This window comes from Pithys albifrons, chromosome 17, assembly GCF_047495875.1.
Source record: "Pithys albifrons albifrons isolate INPA30051 chromosome 17, PitAlb_v1, whole genome shotgun sequence".
In the NCBI taxonomy this organism is placed as follows: Eukaryota; Metazoa; Chordata; class Aves; order Passeriformes; family Thamnophilidae; genus Pithys; species Pithys albifrons.
Window position 1 is genome coordinate 5618716 of NC_092474.1, and position 26498 is coordinate 5645213.

The 26498-nt window shown below is 41.4% G+C and overlaps 2 protein-coding genes across 2 annotated transcripts in view; both read right to left on the reverse strand.

Annotated features, from left to right (window-relative positions):
- Positions 1-10010, reverse strand: part of DNAH10 (dynein axonemal heavy chain 10) — a 52113-nt gene extending 42103 nt beyond the window's left edge. Inside the window, exons 1-14 of the mRNA XM_071572384.1 lie at positions 9824-10010; positions 8427-8572; positions 7564-7669; positions 6979-7094; positions 6354-6525; positions 5644-5804; positions 4741-4971; positions 3900-4090; positions 3285-3483; positions 2814-3008; positions 2495-2665; positions 1707-1883; positions 1236-1361; positions 378-540 (exon numbers count right to left, since the gene is read on the reverse strand). Of these exons, the coding sequence (XP_071428485.1) occupies positions 378-540; positions 1236-1361; positions 1707-1883; positions 2495-2665; positions 2814-3008; positions 3285-3483; positions 3900-4090; positions 4741-4971; positions 5644-5804; positions 6354-6525; positions 6979-7094; positions 7564-7669; positions 8427-8572; positions 9824-10010 (2341 nt within the window). The remainder of the gene's footprint in view (positions 1-377; positions 541-1235; positions 1362-1706; positions 1884-2494; positions 2666-2813; positions 3009-3284; positions 3484-3899; positions 4091-4740; positions 4972-5643; positions 5805-6353; positions 6526-6978; positions 7095-7563; positions 7670-8426; positions 8573-9823) is intronic.
- A 1702-nt stretch (positions 10011-11712) lies between these two features.
- Positions 11713-26361, reverse strand: ATP6V0A2 (ATPase H+ transporting V0 subunit a2). Its single transcript, XM_071572204.1, has 20 exons — positions 26047-26361; positions 24746-24824; positions 23366-23463; positions 22409-22546; positions 21827-21927; positions 20960-21086; positions 20098-20180; positions 19661-19754; positions 19143-19355; positions 18482-18632; positions 17639-17778; positions 16798-16952; positions 15802-15892; positions 15386-15504; positions 14722-14935; positions 14481-14600; positions 13899-14018; positions 12962-13079; positions 12465-12636; positions 11713-11817 (listed from the first exon to the last, which is right to left on the reverse strand). Exons 1-20 carry the CDS (start codon positions 26161-26163, stop codon positions 11718-11720), a joined length of 2550 nt encoding a protein of 849 aa, XP_071428305.1. The 5' UTR covers positions 26164-26361; the 3' UTR covers positions 11713-11717.
- Positions 26362-26498: the final 137 nt, after the last annotated feature.

Below are 26498 nucleotides of genomic sequence, written 5' to 3' on the forward strand. Positions count from 1 at the left end.
TGTAAATGCCTGTGATAATTTGGACAGAACTGCCTTGTTCAAAGGCTGTACAGAAAGAAAGTAACAGAGAATTTAAATGAAACCTAAACTGCAGTAACAATCCATTGCAAAACAAATTATTTCCCTTGTTTTCCCTCAGATTTTGATGAGATGTTAATTTCTAAAACAGTCCTACAGTATAAAGGATGCAGCCAGTGCCAGAGAAAAGCTTATCATTGCAAGGTGGCCATTAGTAATTATATCCTTAAAAACCAGTCACTAGAGGCAATCATATTTCCAAAATCTGATGACTCTATTCTGGTTTGGAGTGAAACCACCTGAAATGCTGCCATAAGTCTGTATGTGAGCAGATATTCTGTTACAGCCTTACCCAAGATATTTGTCTTCCTGTAATGCCACATATCTCGCCATTTCTGGCACTGCAAGCCCCAGCTGTTCCATGGACTTTGTTTCAGTGATAATCTCTTGGAGTATGGGAGAAAAATTCACTGTGAAGCAGATGCTTTTCTTGGTGGTGACAGACTCCTCTGCTACAGAGCTCTACAACACAAGAAAGAGCAGCAGGAAGGAGAAAAGCACCAGAGTGTTACAAGGAAAAGGTGAGCTCTTGGCAACATTTCACAAGGCAGGAGGTAAAAAGTCAGAATGACTGACATTCAGAGCTTGGGAAAATGCCTTTAAAATTCTAGAGCAGCCTCAGCATTCTAGTTTCAGAAATTACACACGACTACCTCTTCAGTGAAAGCTGATTAAACTAAATCACCTGTTTACATACTGTTGAAAGCAGTTAGAACATAAATCCCAGTGGAAATTCAGAGTCAGACAAAAGTTTAGCAAGAACAGGATTCTGCATCATCTCTGCTGGGAACCTGCCTCTATCTCACTTCAGTACCAAGTTATGTTTCTATGTCCTAAAGATGCTGTACCAAAATCTAAAAAATATCAGGAACTATAGCACAGAAAAACACACAGAGAAAAAACCTTTATCCACTTGCCAGGTGAATCAGGAGCTATGTCTTATAAACATACAATTCTGAGCCACAAACAATTCTGAGCTCAGAACCTTTGAAATTTTCCTCTCAAAATCTGTTTTTAAATTATTATTCTTGGAGAATTCTTGATGACCATCAGGTAGGTTTCATTCTTCCCCACAGAGAAGTCTGTTACACCATCTTCCCAGATCTCACCTGCTCAGAGGTCTCTGGATGAACATTTGGTGCAGCTCCACGAGGGACAACAGTCAGCAGATTATGTTTCAGTAACAGTGGGAGCATCTGTTCTGTGCTCTCTCTCCACTCCTTGTATTTTTCATCTTCATACTCTTTCATCTTCTTGGCCACTTGAAGATATATTTGTTTTACCTAGAAAGGAAAACTCTGTATAAATCATTTTAAAGACCACCTAACTTGTCTTAATACAATGTCTTGCTATGGTTTCTGATTTTTATTAGACAAAAGGACAAGTAATGTCTTGTAATTAATGCAGGCACTGGAGAATTTAGGCTCTTGAATTCTGACATTGATTCCATCACTGTGTCCCTGGGAAACAGTGGGAAACCCCAACCAGCTTTTCACAACTAACACAGCTTTCTGTGTGCAAAGACAACCCTGGAACTCCCCCTCACTTAAAAGTATTTTCACATCTCTAGAAGGAGTGTATGAGCAAAGTATTTCTTCCTTCATCAAATATCAAAAGAACCAACATACTTTCTTTCCATGTTCACTAGTAAGCAACTCCTCAACTTCTTGGAATCGGATAATGGTGTGTTTGATCCGATGGAAGAGGAATCGGGACCAGGATATTGCTCCAGCCACTGGAGGGTGATTCTTGCACAGAGGTGGATCCTCGAGGTTCTGAACAAAGATTTGCTTAACATTTTCAACCTAGAAGAGAACAAAGTATTGCAAAGACTCACTTCTCCCCTGCTTGTTCCTGGTCAGTATCTGGTACACAGCACATGCTCTGGTGCTGATTCCAGAATAAAACAAATTCTTTTGTCTTTCTTTCTCTGCCTTGAGGAACTGCCATTATGGCAGCATTTTCTGTAAGATCACACTTTATCACTGAACTCAATGTTCTTTAATATATCAAGAAAAAAGCTGACATGAAGAGCTTTCCAACACACAGACTTCCATGTCAGAAATTATTTCTGCCCTCAGGGTTGATCTCTGACACCTTTTGGTCATACAAGGAACTTGTTGTCCAGCACAAGGAAGCTGCAGGGTCTGAAAGGTGCATTTTCTCAGGAAGGTGTCCTGTTGAATTGCTGTTCACAAGGTGAAGTACCTTCCAGCCCCAAACTGTGACACAACCACTTCAGCAAATTAACCAGAGTATTTCTCCAACCAGCTCCAAAAAAGTGAGAGCAATTTTTATGTTTATTGTGTAATTTCAGATAGCAAATGACACTACACAGGTATTTAGACAAGACATTTATGATTTTCATTAGGTAAAGAGCTTCATGTAGCACATAAGAAATCCCTAAATTAAATACCTCTTTGCAGTATTGGTCCAAAACATCACTGAACTTCATCATCATGTGCTCATTAAGAGTTTCTCGTGTCTGGATGTGTTTGAACTTTAACAACATGTCAAATGCAGGTTCTGCTGATCGAAGGGTCTTAAAAGATTCATCAATAAATTCTTTGATCTTTTCTTCAATAATCTAAACAAAGGAATAAAGCCAAGAAATCCTGTCACTCAGAGATTCATCTTGCAAAACCAATAAAGGGAGGCAAAATGAAAATACTTTTTGATAACAGTAGTCAAGTATATTTGTACAATTTCTGGGGAATCACAGACATGGTACTTACTGAAGCTTCTTCTCTAAATCCTCTCATAACTGATTTCCAGGCACGTGCCCTTACAATGTTAAAAGGGTCAAATCTCAGCTCTTTCATAGGACTAATGAGCCCATTTACTTCTCTCAGCAGTGCATCAATACGCTTTGGGTTCTCTGTCACAGTAGTCAGCTCAGGAATAAATACATTGTAAAGCTCTTCAGTGACCTATTAATTCAGAAGAATATACCAGAACGCTTTCTTCTTAATATCTTTTCTGCCATTTAACACATTTTTCTGGTAATTTTTCTTGTAATTTTTCCTTTAAAAAATATAAACCTCTCAGAGAATGATTAATTTGTGCTGTGATTTATATTTTCTATATTTTAATACATGACACTCACCAAACTAAAGGCTGTTAACAAGTCAACATCTACAATACAAAAAAATCTCCTCTACAGAATAATAACACACAAACCCTTTGTTTATTATCTATATTACTACCTGCAAAATATCATGCAGATCTTGACAGATTGCAATCATATAATCTGTTTTTTCAAATAAACATTTCAGGTCAAATTTCCAGTATCTTTCACTTCCCGATTCTTCAACTTGGGCACAAGTAGCGAAATAACATTTCTTCCATTGTTCAAGAATGCTTCTGCCTTCTGTTATTTTCTTTTTTGCAGCAGCTGCATCTTCTCTATTAATCAAATCAACACAGTTAAGATACTATAGATAAAATTACATCTCAACTGGATTAATATATCCCAGTTCAGTACATTCTAATTACGTAAGATCCAGGCAAAATTCATAACTTACAATTTTCAATGTGATTTTGAAAGGAAATACTGTTTCAGGACTGATTTTAATTTTATTTATGCCACTTTTTTACCACTGTATTTCTATTTGTTTCATTGGTTTATATCCAATAGAGGGCAAGTACCTATTTCTTCAGGGCTGATTTAGTAATTCATGAAGATTACAAAATAAATTGACTTAATACAACTTCAAATGGTTGAAAAATGCTGACCTCTACTTGATGAAAGTGTTACCTTGTGTAACACAAGCAAAGCTTGTGATAAAAGCAGCCTGGTTAAACAGGAATGCAGCACTTACTCAAACAGTGTGTGCACATCCACAACTTCGCACACCCTTTTGGAAATTTGCCACGCGATGCGTTCCATGAGGGGAACCATCCGCTCCTCCTTGTTGTAATGCCTGGACATCACCCACACCATCCTCAGGGTATTCAGCAGGGAGGGAATTGTGTTCAGGACAACGTCAGAGCCAGGGCCGTGTGCTAAATTCTGTGAAATGCATATTGGGAATGAGATGTCATGAAAACACACACATTTGTATTCAGTTAACCAATATTTATTCTATAGATACTGAAGTTAAGAAAGTCTGTGACGTTTTTAATAAATAACTCAGTCAAGGAGACACCCTAGTGCCTCAATAACACACATGGGTAAGGATGTGCAAATCTGCACCTTTTGCTCCAAAAGCTTTTATGTCCTGTCTCATTAAGGGTCTCTGTGTTGTAAAAGCTGATCCCAGACAGGTGCTGGCCCAACTCTTTATTGGATGTTTGGCTGATAGTCAATAAAACTTTAACACTGAGACATCAGCTGAGATTTGTGGTAGAAGCTGCTTCAAAAATGGAACAGAGAAATCCTGGGTTTCTTTGTTTTTCCCAATTCAGCTACACTGTCAAATTCTCCCAAGGTTGGATTTACAAACCAAGAATTCACAGCTCTGGGCTTCCAAAAATATTAGAAATACTGTAACTCAAACAAAATAAGCAAGTCTTTAATTAAATATATTTTATTATTCTAGAGTATATTTTTATTGCTGATGAAAAGTAAAAATAATTAAAAAGAGGTGATTACATCAACAGGGAAACCAAACTTGGGTAACTACAGCTCCAACTTGACCAAGTTTTCTCAAGGCCATTTACCTGCAAGTGGCGTTCGAGGCTTGAAAGAAACTTTACATTATCTAGAGCTTCCACATGGTAATTTTTGAGGTCACTTAAGACTGTCTGTAAATCTCCAATACACTTAGATTCAGCTTGCTGTAATATTTTCAAGACTTTTTGCACCTCTGGAAGCTTTGTCTGTTCAGTAAGAGCACTTAAAGTAGCATTTTTGTCACGCCAGAGGTCAATCTCTGCAAATGGACCATTACCCTGCAAGTGATGTAGAATCAAATAAAAAAATCTAAATTATCATTATGCAGGAGTGAAAACTTATAACCAGGACTATATTTGTTCTTTCTTTTTAATATAATTCATGCTGAGAGACACCTGATAGGGTTCAACCATGCAAAATACCCAGAGAGAAGAAGATTCTTGAAGTCAAGACTTTTACACACACTGAAGGGAACTGCTCATGGGGAGTATAGCCCTGAGCTGCAGAGCCCTTGTTTGCAAAAGCTTATGCACAGGTAAATTCATAGACTTGAAATCCCTCAGTATGTTTAATTGTATTAGTCATAAGTGTTTGCAGAATCAGAATCTTAAAATCTTTCAATCAAAAATATCATTTTCTATTAAAAAATCACTGCAGGTTTTAGTATTTCATAGCTCTTTAGAAGGGTGCAGATAACAAAAGTCCCTTAGTTATCCTGTGTGGGTAGGACCTGCAGTGAGTTACTTTATATTCTATTTATATTCTACTTCCCAGAGCCACACAGTTCTTCACTAGTTTTTTTCTACTTTTCATCAATTAGTAAATTTTTTTTCAAAAATCAAACATGAAGAGGAATTAAAAATTTACACAACCATTCAAAGATATTCTTGTAGGGGAAGGAAGCAAAGTCTTTGGCAGGAACAGCATCCTGGTGTTACAGACAACGTTACCTGTGGGACCTTTCTCAGTTGTTGCTTCAGAACTGTGGAAATCAACTTCTGCCAGGTCATTGCACAACTTTCCAAAGACTGAACCACCAATGGATCTGTGGCAAGAACTGCCACGTCTCCATCAAGATTTACAGTTGGTATCTCCAGTTCAATATCTCCTACTGGAAGAAAAGGCACACGGAATGAACTGTCTCGTTCCGACAGCACTGGAACAGCTTCTGCCTTCCCCCTTGCTGGCCACCTGAGCACAGGGAACAAACCACCTGCCCTGTCTGCTTGAGAAGAGGGCAAAATAGTTTTTTGATAGTTAACAAAGTGCAAACAAATATATATTCCTATAAAATGGCATGACAGCAGCTCCTGTCAGAGAAGGGACACCAAACAATACATGAAAATCTAATTTGAACTACACTTTCATACCCCACTATGGCCTGAGACCCTGAAGAGATGAGACATGTCCAACCCTCTCTCCTGTTTTTACTCCAGACTGCCTGAGAGACTTATCACTGATTTCATCCATTTCTCCATGCTGCCTGCTCTGCTTCAGGGCAGGAAAAACACTGCTGGTGTCAGCAAAGAGAAACTTCAATCAGCTCTAGAGCCTCCCCAGAAATCCTATTTGTTATTCTACCCAAAGCCATTCTGAGGTGAAACTCTTTGCCCTGCCATGTGCTCCAATGCCCACAGTGCTGCAGAGGCACAACACTCACCTTCAGTTTCTTGTATAGATTCTTTCCTTACTGGAGTATTAGAGGTTTCCACAGGCTGGTCTTTCTTTTCTGCAAGTTCAGACTCTGGAAAATTCCTTTCTTCAGAATCTGTGTTTTCACTGTCTGAATCAAAGGAAGTTTCCTCTTGCTGGTCATGGGAGGGTGAAAACACCTAGAATTCAAAAAGGAGCCATAGATTAGATGGGTCATATTAAAAAAAGTTTACCAGCAATTCACTTAAGCACCGGACATTGATCTAAAATCTAATTTAAGTTTGTCTTCTTTCACTTCACTCCTTTGGCATCATTCTCTCTGCTCCAAGCTCTGCAGGGAAACAGCTCCAGCACGTCTGTATGGAAATCTGAGAGCACAGAAATAAAGGTGGCTGATGTCACCCTCTGAAATGACTCTCATACAGGGCCAGGCAATGAAATAATGCCCATCTCCACATCTTTACAAAAAATGGGAAACAAAATATCAAACAAGGATTACAAAACCTTCATTTTGGCATATTAAGGTCACTTACTAAATAGCAGTATTTCCATATGCTCAGCTGAATACTAAAGAGGCAAATCACTCCTAGAAACTCTCAAGGCTCCCTACATAAGAGCTGTAACACACTTACCTGGGGGATGGCATCCTTTATCATCAAAGCAGCAGCATCAGTCAGTATGCCAGACTTTATCACTTGAGGAAGAATCTCATTCGCTTCAGTCAGGTCACCAGGTTCAGCAACTCTTTCTAAAAAGTATACAAACAATTAGTATAAATCTAAATATTTGATACAGAAAGCATAAAGTCCTTTTTATAGTAAGTTAAACTACAAGGTTTGAGGCAAGTCACGTTCAAAACTATTGCTGGTTTTAATAGTGCAGATGCTTTTTCAGAAAGGGCAGAAAAATACTTCAGTGTCATCACCTGGGTCTAAGCCTTGACAATCCAGACTGAGAATTAGAAAATGGTTTTCTGCTCATAAAAACAGTGGCCTTGATTTGAACTCTTATTCTTCATATAGGTCAGGATAAGCTTGCACAGAACTGCCATAAAATGACCAAGCACTCCTGATTCCTGGTTCTATTCTGACTGTATTCCTACCCACCAATTAGGCTGGATATGCACTATCCTGAATCCCAGTCACATTTTCCCAATGGGAAGTGCTGCTTCATGCAAAACCCAAAACACTGAGATTGCAGTTCTTCAGGGCACACACCTTTGGTGTCTCTCAGGAAATACACGGTAAAATCTGACACAAATCCTTCAGGAATTTCATCCAGAGCCACACAGAAACACACTTTGTCAATCTTCTGTTCTTGTAGCTGAAACAGAGAATAAAAAGGATAAATGACTATTCCTGTTTGCTGTCATGTCCCTTAAGAGCAAGAAAATGTTTGCCTGAGATAGGATAGAACCATTAGTTTAACTCCATTATCTCCACATTGCTGTCCAAATAAACTAATAACATCTATGAAATGGTAAAAAATCACTCAACTAACAATAAAAAGCATCAACTCTGGAAACAACATTGATTTCCAGACAAAAAGGACTAGAAGCATTAGTGCTTGAAACATGAGAAAGCACTAAATGCCTCCTGTATCTGAGAATTTGCACCTACTCCCCTTCCACTTGTATCTCAGTCATAAACTAAGTCCAGTTACAAACCCCAGACCATCTAATAATGAAAAGACTTGAGGTACAAAAGCCTCTGTCCACTGTTCCCTACCTGCTCCCCCTGTGGTGTCATTACATAGCAATTATTCCATCTGCAACTATTCTTTTACAAGCAACTCTGGGAACAGTTAATGCAGTACCTGAGTAACTCACTGCTGCATTTCCTCACCCAAAGTCAGTGTTTTGCCCAGTAAATCACCTTTGCAAGGTCTTGCCAATGTCAGAGGCTGTGGCAGACACCACAGGCTGCTGGCTTTCAATGGAAATTCCTGTTCTTGTAAAATGTTCTTCTCTGAGTCCTTGCTCTGCACTGAACCTTTTTGATTTGACTACCCGTTTTACTGAAACATTTACATCAGAAAAGCAGCACCCAGAAAAGGACAGAGTGAAACACAACACCTGTACCTGTGGGGTGTGTTCTGTCCCATCAGGTGGAAATCTTTGCTCTGGTTTACTCAATTCAGGCCCACTGGACACAGCTGATACATCACCTGACACACTCCCACTATCTGCAGGTTGCAGAGGGGATGTCTTGCTTTTCTGAGTCAGCCCTAAGAAAGAGCAACACCAGAGAACTCAGTTAAAAAACATTATTCTTACATATAAGATGGATCTGTCCAATTTTTCTCAAACTAAATGACTGGGCATTTTCTTCCATCGTCAGGATCACCTTTCAACAAAAAGCCATCCAAACTCAGTGTTAATTGTACACTTCTCCTCAGGAGAGTATTATGGCTGCAGAACTGAATCCAAACAACCAAGGGACTGTACTGTGTTCCACAGGAAACTGGTCTTTATTTAGAATATCCTTACCAGCATTTTCCAACACAATTGATCTTTTACGGCAAAATAAGTGGATTAACATGTTCCAAGATGAAAATACTTTGTAAATGAAAATGTAAATAATTAAGGGGTTTGTCATGCACTCTTTCCTTCATTATTTTTTCCCTTTTTTTGTGAAAGGCTTCTGTACAATACTGTGGTTAAAGTACTGCACCAGTCTTCGCTCTTTACAGGATCACCACTTTTATCCCCAAAACTTTACATCAGAATAAAGAGCAGAGCTTGCAACTCCTAAGACAAGGTAAATTACTTTGTTCGTACTAAAGGGAACATATTCTACTTATTTGAATAAAATTAATCTCTAAAAATTTGAAATTATAAGGTTAGTAAAAGATGTCACAGACAAAGAAGACCTGTGTTTGTGGGTTGATTTTGTTCATCTTAGTTTCTTTTGGGAAAACACTCATCAGCCACAGTGTCCAGGAGACTCTCCACAAAATCAAATCTGCTTTCCTGGGACAAGAAGCTGCTAATGTTACAGATTCTGCTGGATCTGCTTAAGAAAACAACATCAGCTGCTCACGTCCAGCCCACATGTCTTGCAATGGCCATGCTTTGGCCACTCAAACCCTGCTCAGCACAGGGTCACCTGTGCCTTCCTCCTGCTGCTCCTCTGCAAACTCCCTCGTGTCACGTGTATCTGCACAATCAAAAATGGGAGGAAAGCACAGTATAACCACTCCAAAGCAGGGATGGTGCAAACCCCACCCAGGCACAACCAGAGGGTCCAGAGTTCTGCAGACGGGTGGGATTGAAGGGGTTCAGAACCACACAGCCCTAGGGATGGAGAGGCGAGGAGAGGAGTAAGGACGAGGAGTCACGGGGCTACGACTCAGTACATGGGGCAAACAAGGCCCTGAGGGAGGAGGAAGGACAGAGCCGGGGCGCGGGGCCAGACAGTGCCCGGGGGTGGGGGTCTCAGCGGGCCGGGAGCGGGGCCTCCCCCACCGCCTGCTCACCGTGCTGGGCCCGCAGCAGCAGCAGCAGCGCCGGGCCCGCTCCGCCCGCATCGTCGCCGCCGAAGAGGCGCAGCGCGGCCCGCGGCCCCTCGCTCAGCAGCTCCTCCAGAGGCGCCGGGTCGCTCAGACCCAGCAGGGCGAGCGCTCGGTCCCGTAGCCACCGCAGCCGCACGTCGTCCATGCTCATGGCGGCGGCACCGCGACGCCTTCACGGTGGCCACGGCAACGGGGCGGGGACGAGACACGGCCCGGCTCGGGAGGAGCCTCGAGGGGCCGCGGGCCCGCCCCGCACTCCCCCGCACCGCCCCTCACGGGGACTTCTTCCTCACAGCACCGCCCGCTCCTTCCCCTCACGGGGGCATCTTCCTCGCACCGCCGCCCGCTCCTTCCCCTCACGGGGCTTCTTCCTCGCACCGCCGCCCTCTCCTTCCCCTCACGGGGCTTCTTCCTCGCAGCACCGCCCGTTCTTTCCCCTCACGGGGCTTCTTCCTCGCAGCACCGCCCTCTCCTTCCCCTCACGGGGCTTCTTCCTCGCAGCACCGCCCGCTCCTTCCCCTCACGGGCGCATCTTCCTCGCACCGCCGCCCGCTCCTTCCCCTCACGGGGGCATCTTCCTCGCAGCACCGCCCGCTCCTTCCCCTCACGGGGCTTCTTCCTCGCAACACCGCTCGCTCCTTCCCCTCAGCACTTGTCGGCCCTTCCCCTCATGGAGGCTTCTGCCTCGCAGGATCGCCTACCCCTTCCCCTCACGGCCGCCCGTTGTACCCCTCAGCACCGGCCGCCCCTCACGGCCGCCCGATCCTTCCCTTTACGGGGGCTTCTCCCTCGCAGCACCGCCCGCTCCTTCCCCTCTCGGCCGCCCGTCCTCCCGCTCAGCCCCGGCCGCCCCTCAGGGCCCTCGTTCCCCTCAGCCCCTCGGGGACAGACAAAGGGCTCCGGCCAAACACGGGCCGCGCTCGGCTGGGCTCGGACGAAGCTTTATTGGGAATTCCCCTGAAACAAGTGTAAAATGTAACTCGTGCTGTTCGTGTGTGGCCCAGGTGGTTAAGATGACGGCAAGATCCTCGTTTTCACACTGATAGAAAAATAATATAAAACTACCTCTTTCCACCTATTTGGTATAAATTAGGTTCTCAACCTCAGGTAGTGCTGTCAGTGTGTCCTTACACGAGGAGCGAGGCCAGTTCTTTATTCCCTGTGCAAAAGTTATTCTTCACTACAGGGAAAAGGAGGAACGCTTCCAATCCTGTCTTCTTCCATGACATTAAATATAAATATCAGTGTGGTTTCCAAAAGCTTAAAGCAGTAACTTTGGGCAGAACTTGGAAAGAACAGTTCACATTTCTAGTGCAATTTTAAATATGGCCACAAAAGAGCACATTGCATTGCTGTGTATAGATTTACAGTTCATAATTATCCTGGAATAGATACCAAAAACATACATTGTTTCTGCTGCATTGTTGAATTTGCAATGTTGAATCATTCCCAAAGTGCACAAGATGCAGCTCAGTTAAATATGTGATTAGTAATAAATGTTTAATATGATGAAAAGTCTTTCAGATAACTTAAAAGTAACCATTCAAGAAAATAAACAGCCTCAAAAAATGGGCTTTAGGACAAGCAGTAACAACGCTTTTTCTTAAGAATAAAATTAATTTACATTAGTTTATCAAGAAAAAAGTACATTTTGCATCCATATACTTTACAAGATGCTCCAGATGTGCCCTGTCTTTCTATGGGAGGTATATTTATTTTACAGTCCTGTTTGGCTGCATTATAATAAGGCAATCAGTGAAAATCACTTTCTTCCACAAGGAACCATTCATAGGTAAGACTCAATCACACAGTTATTTGCAGACAATTCCAAACATTCCTGCTGACAGCAGCCAAACTATCATACATCATCTTTATTAAAATGTAAAGAAATGTGCTTAAAAGAGAAAGGCGTAAACTTGTATCCTGCACCGGAGTAGAATTTGTTCTGAAATTCCACCCTGGAACGAGACAGAAAAGAGACTGTAAATGAATCCCAAACAATCATGCTCACAGCTCTGCCTCCTGTCTTTGTACACTATATTCATTTTCTTAAACTTCAAATTTCATCAGGTTTCAAACTAAACATGCTCTGAATCCACTCCAGTGTGCAGAGATTTTGATATTAAGACCAAGAAAGGAATAAAATACTTAAGGGTTGGCAGCCCCACTCACTAATATAAATGTTCTGTTGAACCAAGTAAATTAAAGAGATTGTACTGTGAGACAACCAGACTGAGATTAAAAATACTTATCCATGTTACTAATATTCTACATTATGAAAATCTGCATTACTATAAATTAAATGTACTCGTAGTTTGCACCAAAACCAACTCTGAATGTGGCTGAGGTTAATATGCATCATAAGCCAATAAATTTGAATTTACTGAAAATATTCCAGAGGAACAATCACATCCAACTAACAAACCATTTATTCAATATGATTAAATCTATTTAATACTATAATCTACTTAATATGATTAAATAAATCTACTCCAGTAGCATGAAGCTGTTGAATTTTATGCTTTTTTAACGAGGCACCTCATATTTTGACATAAAAATTCCTCTTGAACAAGCCAGTATGTGCTAAAGCTGCAAATGAACTTACCAGTGAAGGCGAATGGCATGGAGAAAAGCAGAAAGGCCCTCCATGATCAACAGGATAAAAACTGTCAGCACAGCAAAGAAGGCCAGGACAGGGACCAGCAGGACGACCCCGAACGTGGTGTCCACACGGAGACCCACCCTCATCACCATCTGCCACAGAACTTCGGACAACTCTGGGGAAAATCAAAAGGATTTCATAATTCATGTTGATGTCAGCACCTCCACCTTGCCCCCAAACCCCTCAAATATTTAAAGGTTTCAAAGTCAGTGTCAAAATCTGACCTACTGAGAGCAATATTTTATATAAAGTCACAATTTTTGTCTGGGGGCTTCCATAGATCATTATTAGTTTAAACAGGGATTTTTTTTGTTTAATTAAGAAAAAGATAATTTCATATTAGTATCACTTGGACAGGCCAACCTCCCTCTAACCAGCACTGAAAATAAAGACATACGTGGGACAAAACACACAAATATCAAAAAAAATCTCCCACTTACGTGCATGAGCCAGACTTAATGCCCAGAGTCTCAGATATGAGGCTGTGTTAGAAATACATCCCAGGCAGTATTCAATGGTATGAATCACTTGATTCATAAAAACATCTGCAAAATTCAGCTGAAAGATAAAAATAAATTTTTATCAATTTAAACAACACAGAGAGAACAAAAACATTCACCTGCAAATCTTAATAGAAGTGGGAGAAACATTCCATTGAAGGGAAATACATTGATTTCATATCATATGTCAGATCTTTATTCCAAAAACTTCACTAAAAAAAATCAGATGCTGTATCTTCCACTCAGTTTTCATAAATGTTCTCTATTGGTGATAGATAAAAAATGAATGCAATTTATGTTTCTCACAAGAAATATGATCTAATAACTGGAAATTCTAAGTACTAAAACCAGCCATGGTTCCACTAGTTCTAATTCCCATTCTAGTCAGGTTGTAAGTTTAACATGTCAATTTTTGCATCTTTAAAAGCAGGTTAATTATTAGTAATGCTACTAATAGAAAAATAACTACTAATAGTAATACACTAACACTGTAAGCTCTAAGAATAATTATTTGTTGCTAACGAAGAGTCTCACGACAAATGTTACGGCAACTTTCAACACTTTGTATGAAACTACCACACATTTTACTTAAGCAAATAATTCTTGGGTTTTCTACACGTAAGAAATGAGTCTACTACCCCAGCAAAGCAAATACTACACAGATTCTGCACATCAGGAAACTGAAGCAACTCACAATACTAAGATAGCAACAAATAAATACAGATAAACTGGATTCAGGCCTCAAAGTCTCTGTAAAGGCTCGGCTAATTTTCTTCAAAACTTCCAGGCACACACTGCACGGGTTATCTTATTGACTTCCCACTTCTAATTTGCTTTTAAGGACATACATACTAGAGATTAAGGTAAAGCATTTTACCTCCTCTGCATCCCCCTCTCTGGACCCACTGTCTGCGTGGCTGCCGCCTTCCTCCACATCAGGACAGGTCAGCAGAGAAAGTTCTTCTTCACTTTCTTTTCGGATTGGCCTGTAGCCACTCTACAAAATGGAAATGTGTCTTCAAGCAGCTGCCATGGCATTTTAAAAGGTTATTTAAAGTAGTTGCAGGCAAAGGCAAAAAGATTTAGAGGAACAAAGTACTTTGAGTTAAACAGGAACAGGAGTGACAGGACAAGGAGTAATGGGTTCAAAGACTGGAAATTTAAGTTGGTACACAGAAGAAACTCTTTCCTGTGAGGGTGGGCAGGCCCTGGCACAGGTTCCCAGAGAAGTTGTGGCTGCCCCATCCCTGGAAGTGTCCAAGGCCAGGTTGGACAGGGCTTGGAGCAACCTGGGATGGTGGAAGGTGTCCCTGACCATGGCAGGGCGTTGGAACAAGATGATCTCTAAGGTCCCTTCCAACCCAACTCATTCTGGGAAATATCCAGTGAGGAAATTCCTCTGTGCCACCCAACACCATCTGAATTCTTCCCCACTAAGCAAACACCTTTCAGTGCTCACCCTGCACATCCTGATGCCGCGGCCTCCGCTGTGCAACCAATACAAATACAGCGGCTTCCCAAGAAGCATAACGGGAACACAGAGAAAAGCAACACTAAGTAAAAACCTCTGCAGAGCAGCCTGTTTGAGGAGGGAAAAAGTGAAGATTAGATCACAAAATCCAAAGTGGGAAAAGCCATCCCCTTTTCCTTTGAAGTGTTACCTGCACAGGGTGTCAGAAGTGTGTAAGAACACTGCTCACCTGGCCAGGGTAGAGGCCCGTGGTTTCCCCACCACCAGGGAACAGGAACATGTTAATAAACTGGATCAGAATACTGGGAGCAGATGTGGAGTCCTCTGCAGAGTAAGCCAACCATTTGAAGAAGATCATAAACACAAGGTAGCCAAAGATGCTCATCATGAACAACAGTTCAGGAATAAAAACCAAGTAAATATTGTACGTCTTCTTGAAATGCCTAAAAGATAAAAACAAGGGGGGATGGGATTAAGAACAAGTGTGAAAAAGAAAGATCAACATGGCCAAATATGATTCCAATAAAACAAAGCAGCACCCAGCACTTTTAAACAGCAAGACTGGCATTACAATCCAAAACTGATTTCTTCTTATTCAGCAAAATTTTATTAGGTATTTCAGTAGAAATTAAGCCCAGAAGAGGCATGTATCTTTATTTACCAACAAGTGAAATAAAGCCTTGTATTAATGGATGTCTTCAGATTTTTGGCATAATACTGATCCATCACCTCATTTATGTGAAGGAAAACCTCTCTGTTACTGTCTTTTTTTAAGAACAGTTTTCACAGTTACTATTGTTCTGTTTTCAAAAAATAATTCCAGTTTCTCTCACCAGATTAAATGTTATCATTCCAGATTTGACAAAAATGTTATTTTAACTCCTTGTACTTACAAGTGGTTAAACAGCCCCAATACAACTCCAAACGTCATGTGAGTCACTCCAAAAATCACCGACATTTTCATTTTGAAAGAATTTAAAAAAGTGAGGCGGTTGCTTGCCAAGTTCCATATCTGAGGAAGAAAACACAAAACCAGCATTAATGAACAGCATAACAGAAGGAATAAACCAGCATCCTTCCTTTACTGGAGATCAGAATTTTACTTCAAATGGAGATCATAACAAAAATTTGAGTGTTGTGAAAGCAGTTAAAGTTTGACTTGTCAAAAGAGAAAGTTTTCTTGCATGGAGAATGCAAACAGAAATGTAATTTTTCCACAGTAAGATTTACCTTCCTAATACACATACAAAGATCTAATGTACGAATGAGTGATCATCACAAGTGGATAATTCAAAAGAATAAAACTGACCGGATCGATTCCAAAGGGATAAGCTCCATTGAATACACCAGAAACGTTTGGATCCAGTGCTAAGAATCTGTTGGACTCCAGATCCCCAGGCCTGTAGAGAACAAAATACACACTCAGATCTGACACTGTTTAATCAGTGACATATGATTAAGTACACACTTTACCTGACTAACTCACCCACTGTCACACTTTCAAAGACTAGAAGGATTTCTAAGCAAAATGTCCTGGCCAACACAAACAACAGCAAAAAACCCAACTAGAAACTCTCAGTTTGGGCTCAATTTGCACTGTCTTTGAAAGGAGAGCTTATGGATTTTATTCCTCATTCCCCTAGAACTGAAAGTTTCATTTTAAAAGTTCACAGTCTGCTTCTGTGTAAAATTCAGACACCCAAGGAATAATTGCTGCCTTTTGCAAGGGAAAATTTCCACTCTAACTTCATGTAGTTTAAACTAACACAGCACACACAACCTGCTCTCATTGTAACCAAAGTCAGTGGTTGTGACTGGACTATTTTAAGCCACTTCCTGTTTTTGAGGCAACATGAGATTCAAGCTGGGAACTTCTAAACAGCACAGGGGATGAAACCTCAAAGCACTAAGGTTATTCCACTGACAGAAAGCAGGTTTGACAATTCACACAGTCTATTTCTTTTTTACTATCAAGAAAAGCTGTGCAGAGACTAATGATTGCCAGGCAATTAATTAACTTCATGAATTAATTTCTTCAGAGTAAATGCTAAGGCTGCTCAGCTGTTCATTCCAGAAGCAGGACCCAGGACAAATTCCTCCAAAACTAGCCCTGTGTTTTCTATTCTTCTCAAAATCTGATGTACATATAGAGAGATACCCCTGGAAAAAGTATTAAATGGAGACAAATTAAAACATCAGTACAAAGACAAACCGTAAGAAGAGAGTTAAAACAGGAGAACAAAAAGGTTAAACTGCTGCAGAAAGGACATCTCTGGTTTAATGGTGTAGCAAACATGCTACTCACTTCCAAACCTGCTCATACATCGCTGAAACATTCCATCCAGATCCAAATATATTTATTGACTTGGAAAAACAGTCGTTGTAGATCAATCCAGTGTATACAGAAAACAGACCCATCAACAAAATCACGTATCGGCCTTCAAATAACATTTTCATTATCTGTAGGGATTGGAAAAAAACGAGAATATCATCAGCTCTGTGAGCAATGGTTCTCTAGACATTTGTAAAAGAAACACATTTGTGGACACACAAAGACTTCTAAAAGCTTAAAAATTTTTGGGAACAGTCATTAAGGAATATGAGCCCTCATGACACACACTGAGACTTTTCTCACTGACAGTATTACATTAACAAACAGTCTTTTAAAGCCATTTCCTTCCTGGGACGAGTTTACAAGAAGTTATACATTTGCAGCCATTCTTAATTAAATACACTGCTAACGAGAGATGCAGGTGTATCCAACCCTGTATGATTAAAAAATGAGATTAAATGAAGTTTCATAAATTTAAGATGGAATTTGAAAAATCATTTTCTCCCCACTTTGTCACTGTAACCACATTCTGTAAATACACCATTGAATAGCTCTGGCAGAAGGAAAAACAAGCCCAAAGGTATCAACCGAAGTCTGTCTTTCATAAGAACTTGATTATTTTTGCTCTTTCAAAACAAGTAACTCATTTAAGATATCACATTAATCTCAAGGAATATGATGACTTGAAACACAGAAAATCACGAAACAAAGGAAGAAACCCAAATGCATGTGCAATAAATTACTTTTCAGAAATATAGTGACTGTTCAAGGGATCTGGATGGATGGGAAGTAAATAATTTGTAATTCCTTTTACCTCATCTTGTGATCTTTTTAACCTGGGGTGATTTTCATACAGGATTGTCACAAGTGCAAATATGAACATGAGCAGCCCATGCCCCAGGTCTCCAAACATAACAGCAAAGAAGAAGGGAAAGGTGATGATGGTGTAGAGAGCTGAAAGGAACACAAGAGGTGTCAGGCACAGCACAACTGTCTGAATTATGCCTAAGCAATCCAATTACTTTAATCTCTCAAAGTTTTTGGCTTTAAGTTTGAAAGACATTCCACCCCCTACTAGGAGACCTTTTCCCCACGTTATAAATTTAGATCAGTTTAAAGCTTATTGATTGTGTATCCCTTAGCAATGACAGTTCTGAGGATAACAGGATGAGCTCAGGAAATAAAACACAAACAGTTCTTCCTAAAAAAGTGGGTATTTCAGATGTGTTTTATAATGTATATTCTCCTGTACAGAATAACACAGTCAACAGAGCTGCAAGTACATATTAGACTGAGCTGTACAACAAACTGAAGTCTCCAAGTGATGAGCTCCTCACTTCAGTAAGTTGTAACCATTACCAAAATTCTCTTTTTTTTCCTCTAAATATCTTATCCTACCCAAAGTAACACATGTAAAGAGATATTACACAGCTATTATCAGCACCTGGAATGCTAAAATAACTCAGGGAAATCAAATCCTATCTACTGCTTGGAGTATCATTTGTACTTTGGATGGGCTACTGAAATTTTGGAACAGCTGAACACACAAGCAGGGTGGTTTTCACCATTTTGCCTTTACTGGTGCCCAATTCATCAAGGTATTAAGGCAAACAGTAATAACAGCACAGCTCCCAGTTCAGCTTTCAGAAGGACCAACCTGGATTGACTTCCCCATAGCTTCCAACTCCATAAGCATCAACAATGTTCTGGAACCCTGAGGTGAATTTATTGGTACGGATCAAAGTTGGAGGAGGTTGTGTTGTCCTGATGGTTTCCATGCATGAGGGAATTGTAGCTCCACTCTTCCTCTGATTACAGACAGAAGATAAATTTGTATAAGATCTCTGTTAATCTATCCAAACTGAAAACACCTGCCCCATCAGCAGTTTCACTGATCTGAAATACCACTAAATTAAAGCTAAACATTTGTGCCTCCTGTAGAAAAACTGATTATGCAGTCTTGTCCTTCCTTCATATGAAATATCAGATAAGACTCACCAGTCAGTATTATCAAACAAAGATTTGTTATTAGAAACTCTCTTTTATAAAACAAAAACCAGCACAAGGAAACTGCAGCTTGATGAGACTGCTAATAGCACTGTGAGCCCAGCAGGACTCGGGTCCAACACAGAAGTTACTCAAGAAAAAAAAAACCACACTAAATAAAGGCTCTGCTTATAAAAAATTGTTTTATACAAGTTAAAAGAGACCCAAATCTGCCTCCTTTCAGCCTATTTTTAATAATTATTTTCTTTTTTTATCTCTATAGTTAGTTCAAGACCAAAGTTTTAACATCAGTGAGCTCTGAGCTGACTTACCGAACCTTCATCCAACGCCTGGCGCAAACTTTGCAGATCAGCCACTGGACACCAAACCTCAGCAATTAAACACTTCTTTGTGACATCAAAACTGCACAGGTTGAGTACATGGTAAATGGCTTTCATCTTCTTCACTTGGATAACCCACGTGTAGATGGATTCGGATGCTTTACACAAGACCTGGTGTAAGTATTCCTCAGTTTTATTCAGCACCTTTGTCCAAGAAAAAAAACCCAAGGATTTCACTATAAATGTGACAGTGACTGTGTTGATCACAGCAAGAGCCCCTGGGCCATGTTTTTAGGAGGGCAAGCAAACCAAGGAAACCACTGCTGACAACAGAAGGCAATGTCAAGTGCCCTGAGGTTTAACAGACCACGCAACACAAGACCAGGGCCATGATACTGATACTGAGCTCCAAAGCTGTATTTTAGAAATATGTACTGAATGCTGTGATTTATCAAATTATTTCCCACAGTGCAACAACTCAAGCAAAAGGAAAACTGTCATTTACTCACAGTAGTGAGATCCTGAATACGAACGTTTAGTCCTTCGACAACCGCCCGGCGCTCCTCGGTGCTGTCTGGGTAGGGATACACATGGCAGTGGTAGCTACAGAAACACAGAGCTCTGTGTAAATATCAACCAAACCAAACCAAATCACCCCCTCCCTGTGCCACAGCCAAATCTGAAACACTCATTTAGTAACCACGGGACAGATTCAACTGAGGGAGTTGGTATTTTGCATGTACTTAGTAAAGAGTGCAGGTAAAATGACTCAGATTTATTTGTATGTGGCATAATTATAGAGCTGGATGAAAAGAAAGGAGGAACAAATTCAACTTTAAACCCCTTGTCTAAAAATCAACACTTACAAGAAAGGGGTGCAGGGGAAAAACCAACTAGAAAATAACTCAGGTATGAAGAAATTCTATATATTAGTTTTACTTCTTACCAGTCACAAATCTTCTTAACTTTCTGGCCAAGTTGTTCACCCCAATAGGACACTAAGAAAGCAACCCACCTTGTGCTTTCACCCTAATAAAAACAAAATAAGTTAACTTAATGAAGTGTGTTTTAAACCAGCAACTCCACTGTGATATAATTATAAAGCAAAACAACAAAGCTGAATAATTAGAAAAGGCTGTGTTAGCAGCATTAACCTTCCATCATTTTTAATGAAGATCAAACAATAAAATTCAAGTGTGTCAGTTTCTTTTTTTTTTTTTTGTGGTATGTTGAAGAAAACTAGAAAAAGTTTTCAGGGAAAATAAAAGAAAGATTTTATTTTACCATCTCAGAATTCTTAGTAATAAAGGAGTCTAAACAAAAGGTAACAAATTAGAATAGAAGCAAAAAAAAAAGGTGATAGATTAAGCTACCATAAATAAGAAGTGAATTTTATAAGTTCAGAGGAAAAAACCTCACAGAGAACCAGCTGTGCTTGACTTTTTGAACAAGTAAAATGGCTATTTAAAGGCAATGCACTGCACAGACCTAGTTAATAAATATCCAAGCAGCCATTTATGCCACGTGTTTTGATCAAGGTGGCCAATCATAAAGTCACTGCTATTCCCCAATAAAGTTCTGCACTCCTAGAGCTGAACCACAATAAATTCACTGCCACTCCTATACTGACATTGGCATCAAGACCTCCAATTTTCAAGTCTTACATGTTTTAATACTTAAAAATAGCTTTTCCTCCAAGGGCACTGGAAAACCATTTCCATTCACTGCAGGCAGCCCTGAGCAACAGTTCCTCCAAATGGTAAGAAAAGTACAAACAAAATAGACTGCTCATTACAGTGTTTACTCACTGTATCTGGATCTTCCAGAGCCTCATCCAGCTCTGCATATGTAAGGAAGGGATACCCTTTACACACTCTCCACAGTGTTTTTTCAAATGCTTCAATTTTTGCTCTGTGAACTAACCCAGATATGAACCTATGGAAAAAAGAGAAATTTGAAATGTAAGATAAAATCCACAAGAAAATTAGAAACTCAGAGTACAACATCACTCAGGATCACACGGTCACAATAATTCAATGTCTGCCATGGCTGGAGACGGAAGCACCACCTTGAAAAGGAAGTAACTGGTATGGAAAATACCAGTTGGTACATAAAATTTCTATTTGCAAAATAAACAGACTGCAACCCTGAGCATACAACTAGAATTATATCTAACTGGTTATCTCTGTGACAGTGAGGTTCTTAATTTTTTCTTGGCACAAAACCCTCTCATAATGACTCCATAAACAGCAGTATCCACTCAGCACTTCAAAGGCAACACAATTAATGTCCCATTTACCACTGACTCTGCCAGGTGATTAAAACCCTGTGTGTTTATCACAGAAAAAAGAGTTCAAACAGTAGCAGGAAGTACTAACTGAGAGCTTCTCTTTTACACACATCCTTGGTTTGATGGAACCTTTGTGACAAGTTTTTTTGGCACTGTCCTACTTACCTCTTCAAATAACCCAGTTCTGTTACAAAGGCACACTGGGGTCAGACTCCTACCTTGCCTAAAACTGTTTAGCACATCTGAGATCACTACAGTCCATCTTTTAAGAGAGCAACCCATTTTTCACAGCAGCTCCTTAAGCACTTTGGAAGCAGCACATGCTGACCAGACGTGCTGTCCCACACCCGTGGCTGCCCCACACACGTGGCTGCCCCACACCTACCCCAGCCTGGCACTCAGTCTGTGCATGCAGTTGTAATCCACCAATGGCTCACTTTCCACAGATGGGAATTCTTCATAATTCGCATGTAAATGGGATTCATACTAGCAAATAAAAAAGAAGGATCATTCATGGCTTTCAGGAAAAAAAAATTTTCATCCCATTATTATCCTGAAGAAGAAAAGCTAATTAAGTAGATTATTTAATTAAAAATACAAAACACCTCCCCATGTTCAATTCAGGCAACAGGGAGATCTCTTGATCTCTCTTAGCGATTTAAGTCAGTGTTGCAAAAATTACACCACAAATTTCTCAGCACAATTTATGCATCAAAATAACCCAATTACACATTCATCTTCAACCAGCCCCAGCAGTAACACTCAATTCGAGAGAGAAATCACCAAGCTCCCCCAAGCTCAGGGCTGCATTTTGCCCTGGACATGAGCCCAGCCTGGCACAAACCAGAATAACAATGTCCAGGGCTGCAAAGCCCAACACCAAGTCATGCACTGAACTGCAACCCACAACAAGGTGCACCAAAAATGCCCCACGCACACAACCCCTGGCACACTCCCCCAGCAGTACCTCAGATGTTCTCCTGACAATGCTCTGTGTGACTTTCAGCATGTACTTGTATTCTATCAGCTCAAGCAGGTTCTTCCGCAGTTTTTCCTTGTTTTTAGTCACTTCTCTCAATTCTGTTTCCAGCTTCTGCAGCTGTTCCTAAGACACAAAGGAAAGGAAAAGACACAGAATCAGTTCCATGATTTCGGAAAACAGAGTAGAATTAATTTTCAGCACATGTTATTTGCCACAGGTTCCCAATGAGAGGTTCCCAATTTCTTAACTAACTTAAGCTTCATAAGCTTATCCCTCAGCCTGCCAAAGGTTCCTTTGTACTGAGTGCACTTGATCCCCCACTGGCATCTGTTAAGTCTGTTCTGCCTCCTGCCTAAGCAATGCAGACCCAGAATCAGAACTTCAGGTAGACACTAATTTATTCTTTCAACAGAATTACAACAAAACAGAATGTTATTCAGAATTGTATCTGTGTTTTACCAGCTTCTATGTCTAACAAAACACAAGAAAAAGCATTCAGAGAAAACAGCACCACATTCTGCTGTGCAACAAGCACTGGAACCTGCAGAGCCTTGGGCATATAAAACTCCCACACCCCTGGAAATTTCAGATGCAAAAAGAGTCTTAGTAAGTCCCAAAGCAATAAATGAGGCTGAGGCATTATATCTAAAGATAACACTTTGCCTGGAACAGCGTAATATCCCAATCCATCAAATCCAATGGCTGACTGCACACCCCAGGAATTGGCTTTGATCCTTTGCCAGGGATTCTGAGTTAACAGCAAGACCTCACTGGCAGGGTTTGTAGTGACACTGGCAGGAAGGAAAACAATCAGACAAAAAGGAAATCAAATCCTTCTGTGACCCCTGTCACACACCTACAACTGAAGTCAGAGCAAGTAATTAAGTCTGAAATTAAGTTCCAAGACCCTACACTTTGGCATCTGTTTAGTGGAAAAGTTACCTGGATTTCTAAAATGTGTTTCAGCAAGGGGGCAGGAGGAGCAACATCTCCTTCAGGAAGTGAAATACCCGCTTTTTTAATTTCTTGTACTAAATACCCTGGAGTGAGAAAAAAAACAGCATCAGAAAGGAAACTGCATTTCCTTACACCTCCTACAATGCTGCATAGCTGACCTTCAGCTGTTATTGCTGGTGCTGATCACTCTGCAGCATCAGGCCCTGGCTGTTTTATTCATTCATTTTTGCAACAACACACACAAATCTTCAAAACAGAGGGACTTATGGAGTGTAAGGGATAAAACACACAGAACATTCCTGCCTCAAGTTTGTACAAGTAAAAGCAAACTTCAGAGGCCTCTGACTGAAATTTTCCAACCACAAGCTCTTTTTAAGAAGCTTTAACACTTCCTAGCCCCAATTTGTTGCTGCACAACACCAGCTTCTATCACACAATCATTTCACTTTCTGCCAGAAATGGCCATTCTGCTCATTAACCCATGTTTGGAATAAAAAGCTTTCAAACAAGGCAGCTTAAGGAGCCTTGACACAAATGCAGCTCCCACGGGGCAGGGAGATTGCCAAAATAGCTGCTGGAATGGCTTGGCATGACCAGCACATGCCTCTGTTGAGAGATTCCAGTAAAAGGAATCATTCAATGGTAACTTTTCCTCAGGATACACTGAGGAAATCTGTATCTGGCTGTCATGATCTGCAAACCCTTCTCTATTCCTTAACTACCATGAGAACACAATTACTAATAACTTGAGGTATTTTTAAGGGTGCTTGGAAGATCAACAGTATTGAGTTACACAACATGAAAAAGAGTCAAGCAAATATCCAGAGTGAAGCTTCCATCTTCCCAGCAGAGTTTAAGCAGTCAACACTGAAATGGTCTCAGCAAAACATTAGCAAATCATCTTCACCTCTGAGCTTAAAAAAAAAAACAATCTAGGGGGTAAAACACCAGAACAGGTTCCCCAGAGAGGCTGTGGAGTTTCTGTGTTCAAAATCTCACCAGAGCCCCAGAAAACCCACCCTGGCTGCCTCTGCCTGAGCTGGAGGTTGATCAGGTGATCTCAGGAGCTCTGTGATCCACTCAAAACTGATGCAGCATATAAAGATAAACTATTTACTGTATTTGTATGTTCTAACCCCATTTAGTACTGCACAAACCTATACAAAGACTCCCTATATGAGTGTGTGGATGGGCATTTTTTCACACATATGCAAATTTTCTATCATTCTACAGCATTCGGATCACACAAGACTGGGAGGAGTAAAACAACCTGTAGCTGAAAACCTTCACTGTAATTCCACTCTAGTAATGTAAACTTTAATAAATTTTAAACTGATAAAGGTCAGACATGAAAATAAAGCTCACCAAGTATTCTTTCCATCTCTTCACACTTCTTCACTTCATTCACATATTTTCTCTGAAATACACTTACATTTGGGTTAAGCTGAAGGAGAAGGACAAAATACTTTTAAGAAACTCAAAACATCAACCACTCCTAAAAAACCACAGTTGTTCCTGCAACTTCCTGGACCCATTTTGCATGTGTTCTGTGTGCTCTCCTGCTGAAGTGCTTTTCAACCAACAAGGTACAAAAGTCTAAAAGATTAAAAAGTCTTCAAATAGCAGAGTTGGTTTTAATAAAGCAGAATCATCCATGCCATTTGATGGTTGTACTCAAATAAAAAAATTAACATGATCTACTGGAGAAACCATTCCAAATCTTACTTCTATAGTTTTAAAATATTGCTCAACAACTTCAAATTAACAAACCTTTCTACAAGCAAATTCTCTGAATGGATATTCACAAAATCTATGTGAAATGTAAGGTTTTAAAAGAATCTTTTTTATGTACATCCTCATACCATGAATGTGCAACATCTCTGCCTTTTAAACTGGAACCAATAAGTGTTATTTCTGCAGTAAATGGCCTGTCAGGTGACTGGAATGGCATCAAAATCTTAAGCACATGCTCATGTAATAATTCTTACAGATCTGCCTCCTCTCTGTCATATTACAGGCTGTTAATTTGAGTTCTCCCAGTTTTCCCTGCAAAGATTTTGCAACCTACATTTCTGATGTATATTTGGAAGAAATTCCAAAGTCTCAGTCAGCAAGCAAATATCATATAATTATGATGAGACAATTCAGAAAGGACGTTAATTGCTGCCCAACCCAACTTTATGTCAGGCAGGCAGGTAGTTTCCTCCAAGGTGAATTGCTCCTCCAGGAACAGACGTGTTTGACAAACCAGGAGCCTGAAGAGACAAACCTACAGAGCAGCTGTTGCAGTGGGGTGGACACGTCAATGGGCTGTGCACACACTCGGGCAGCGGGGCCAGGGGCTGTCCCACAGGATCTGCTCCAAGGAACTCCCAGGTTACAGCTACACCCGTGAGGAAGGTGGGATGCAACCACCCCAAACGCTCCAAACTGTCTTCCCACCACCCATCCCACCCACCTGGCCGCGTTCCCGTGTCACCCGCTGCAGGTGACCCACCTTGGCAGGAGCTGGCCTGGGTGATGTCTAGAACTGCCCTCCCACCCCAGAGGACCGGGGGACGGGGACGGGCCGCATCCCTGGGCCTGCAGGCGGGACAGACGGGCCCAGCAGCGGCCCTGGGGTCTCACACCCTCCCGGCGGCTCCCCGGGCCCGCTCGGTACTCACGTCTCGGAACTCGGCCAGGCCGCGCTCGCCCACCTCGCTGAGACACTCGTAGGCCGAGCCGGGGCGCAGGTCAAGCTGCACCAGGCACATCGGCTCCCCGCGGAACAGCGCGCCCATGGCCGCGGGCTCGGCGCTCAGCGCGGCTCGGAGCGGCCCGGCAAGGGGGCGGCCATGGCGGGGCGGGGCGGGGCGGCCCCGGTACGGCCCCGATACGGCCCCGGTACAGCTCGGCAAGGCCCCGGTACGGCCCCAGCACAGCTCGGTACAGCCTCAGTAAAGCACCGGTACCGCTCGGCACGGCCCTGCCGCAGCTTCCGGGGCGGGCAACGGGCGGGGGGGCGCGGGGGCGGAGCCGCGAGCCCCGAGAGCGGCCCCGAGCTCAGCACCGGGAGCCGGGAACACACCGGGCCGTGCTGCCCAGAGCCCACGGGAATGGACCTGCCGGGAATGGA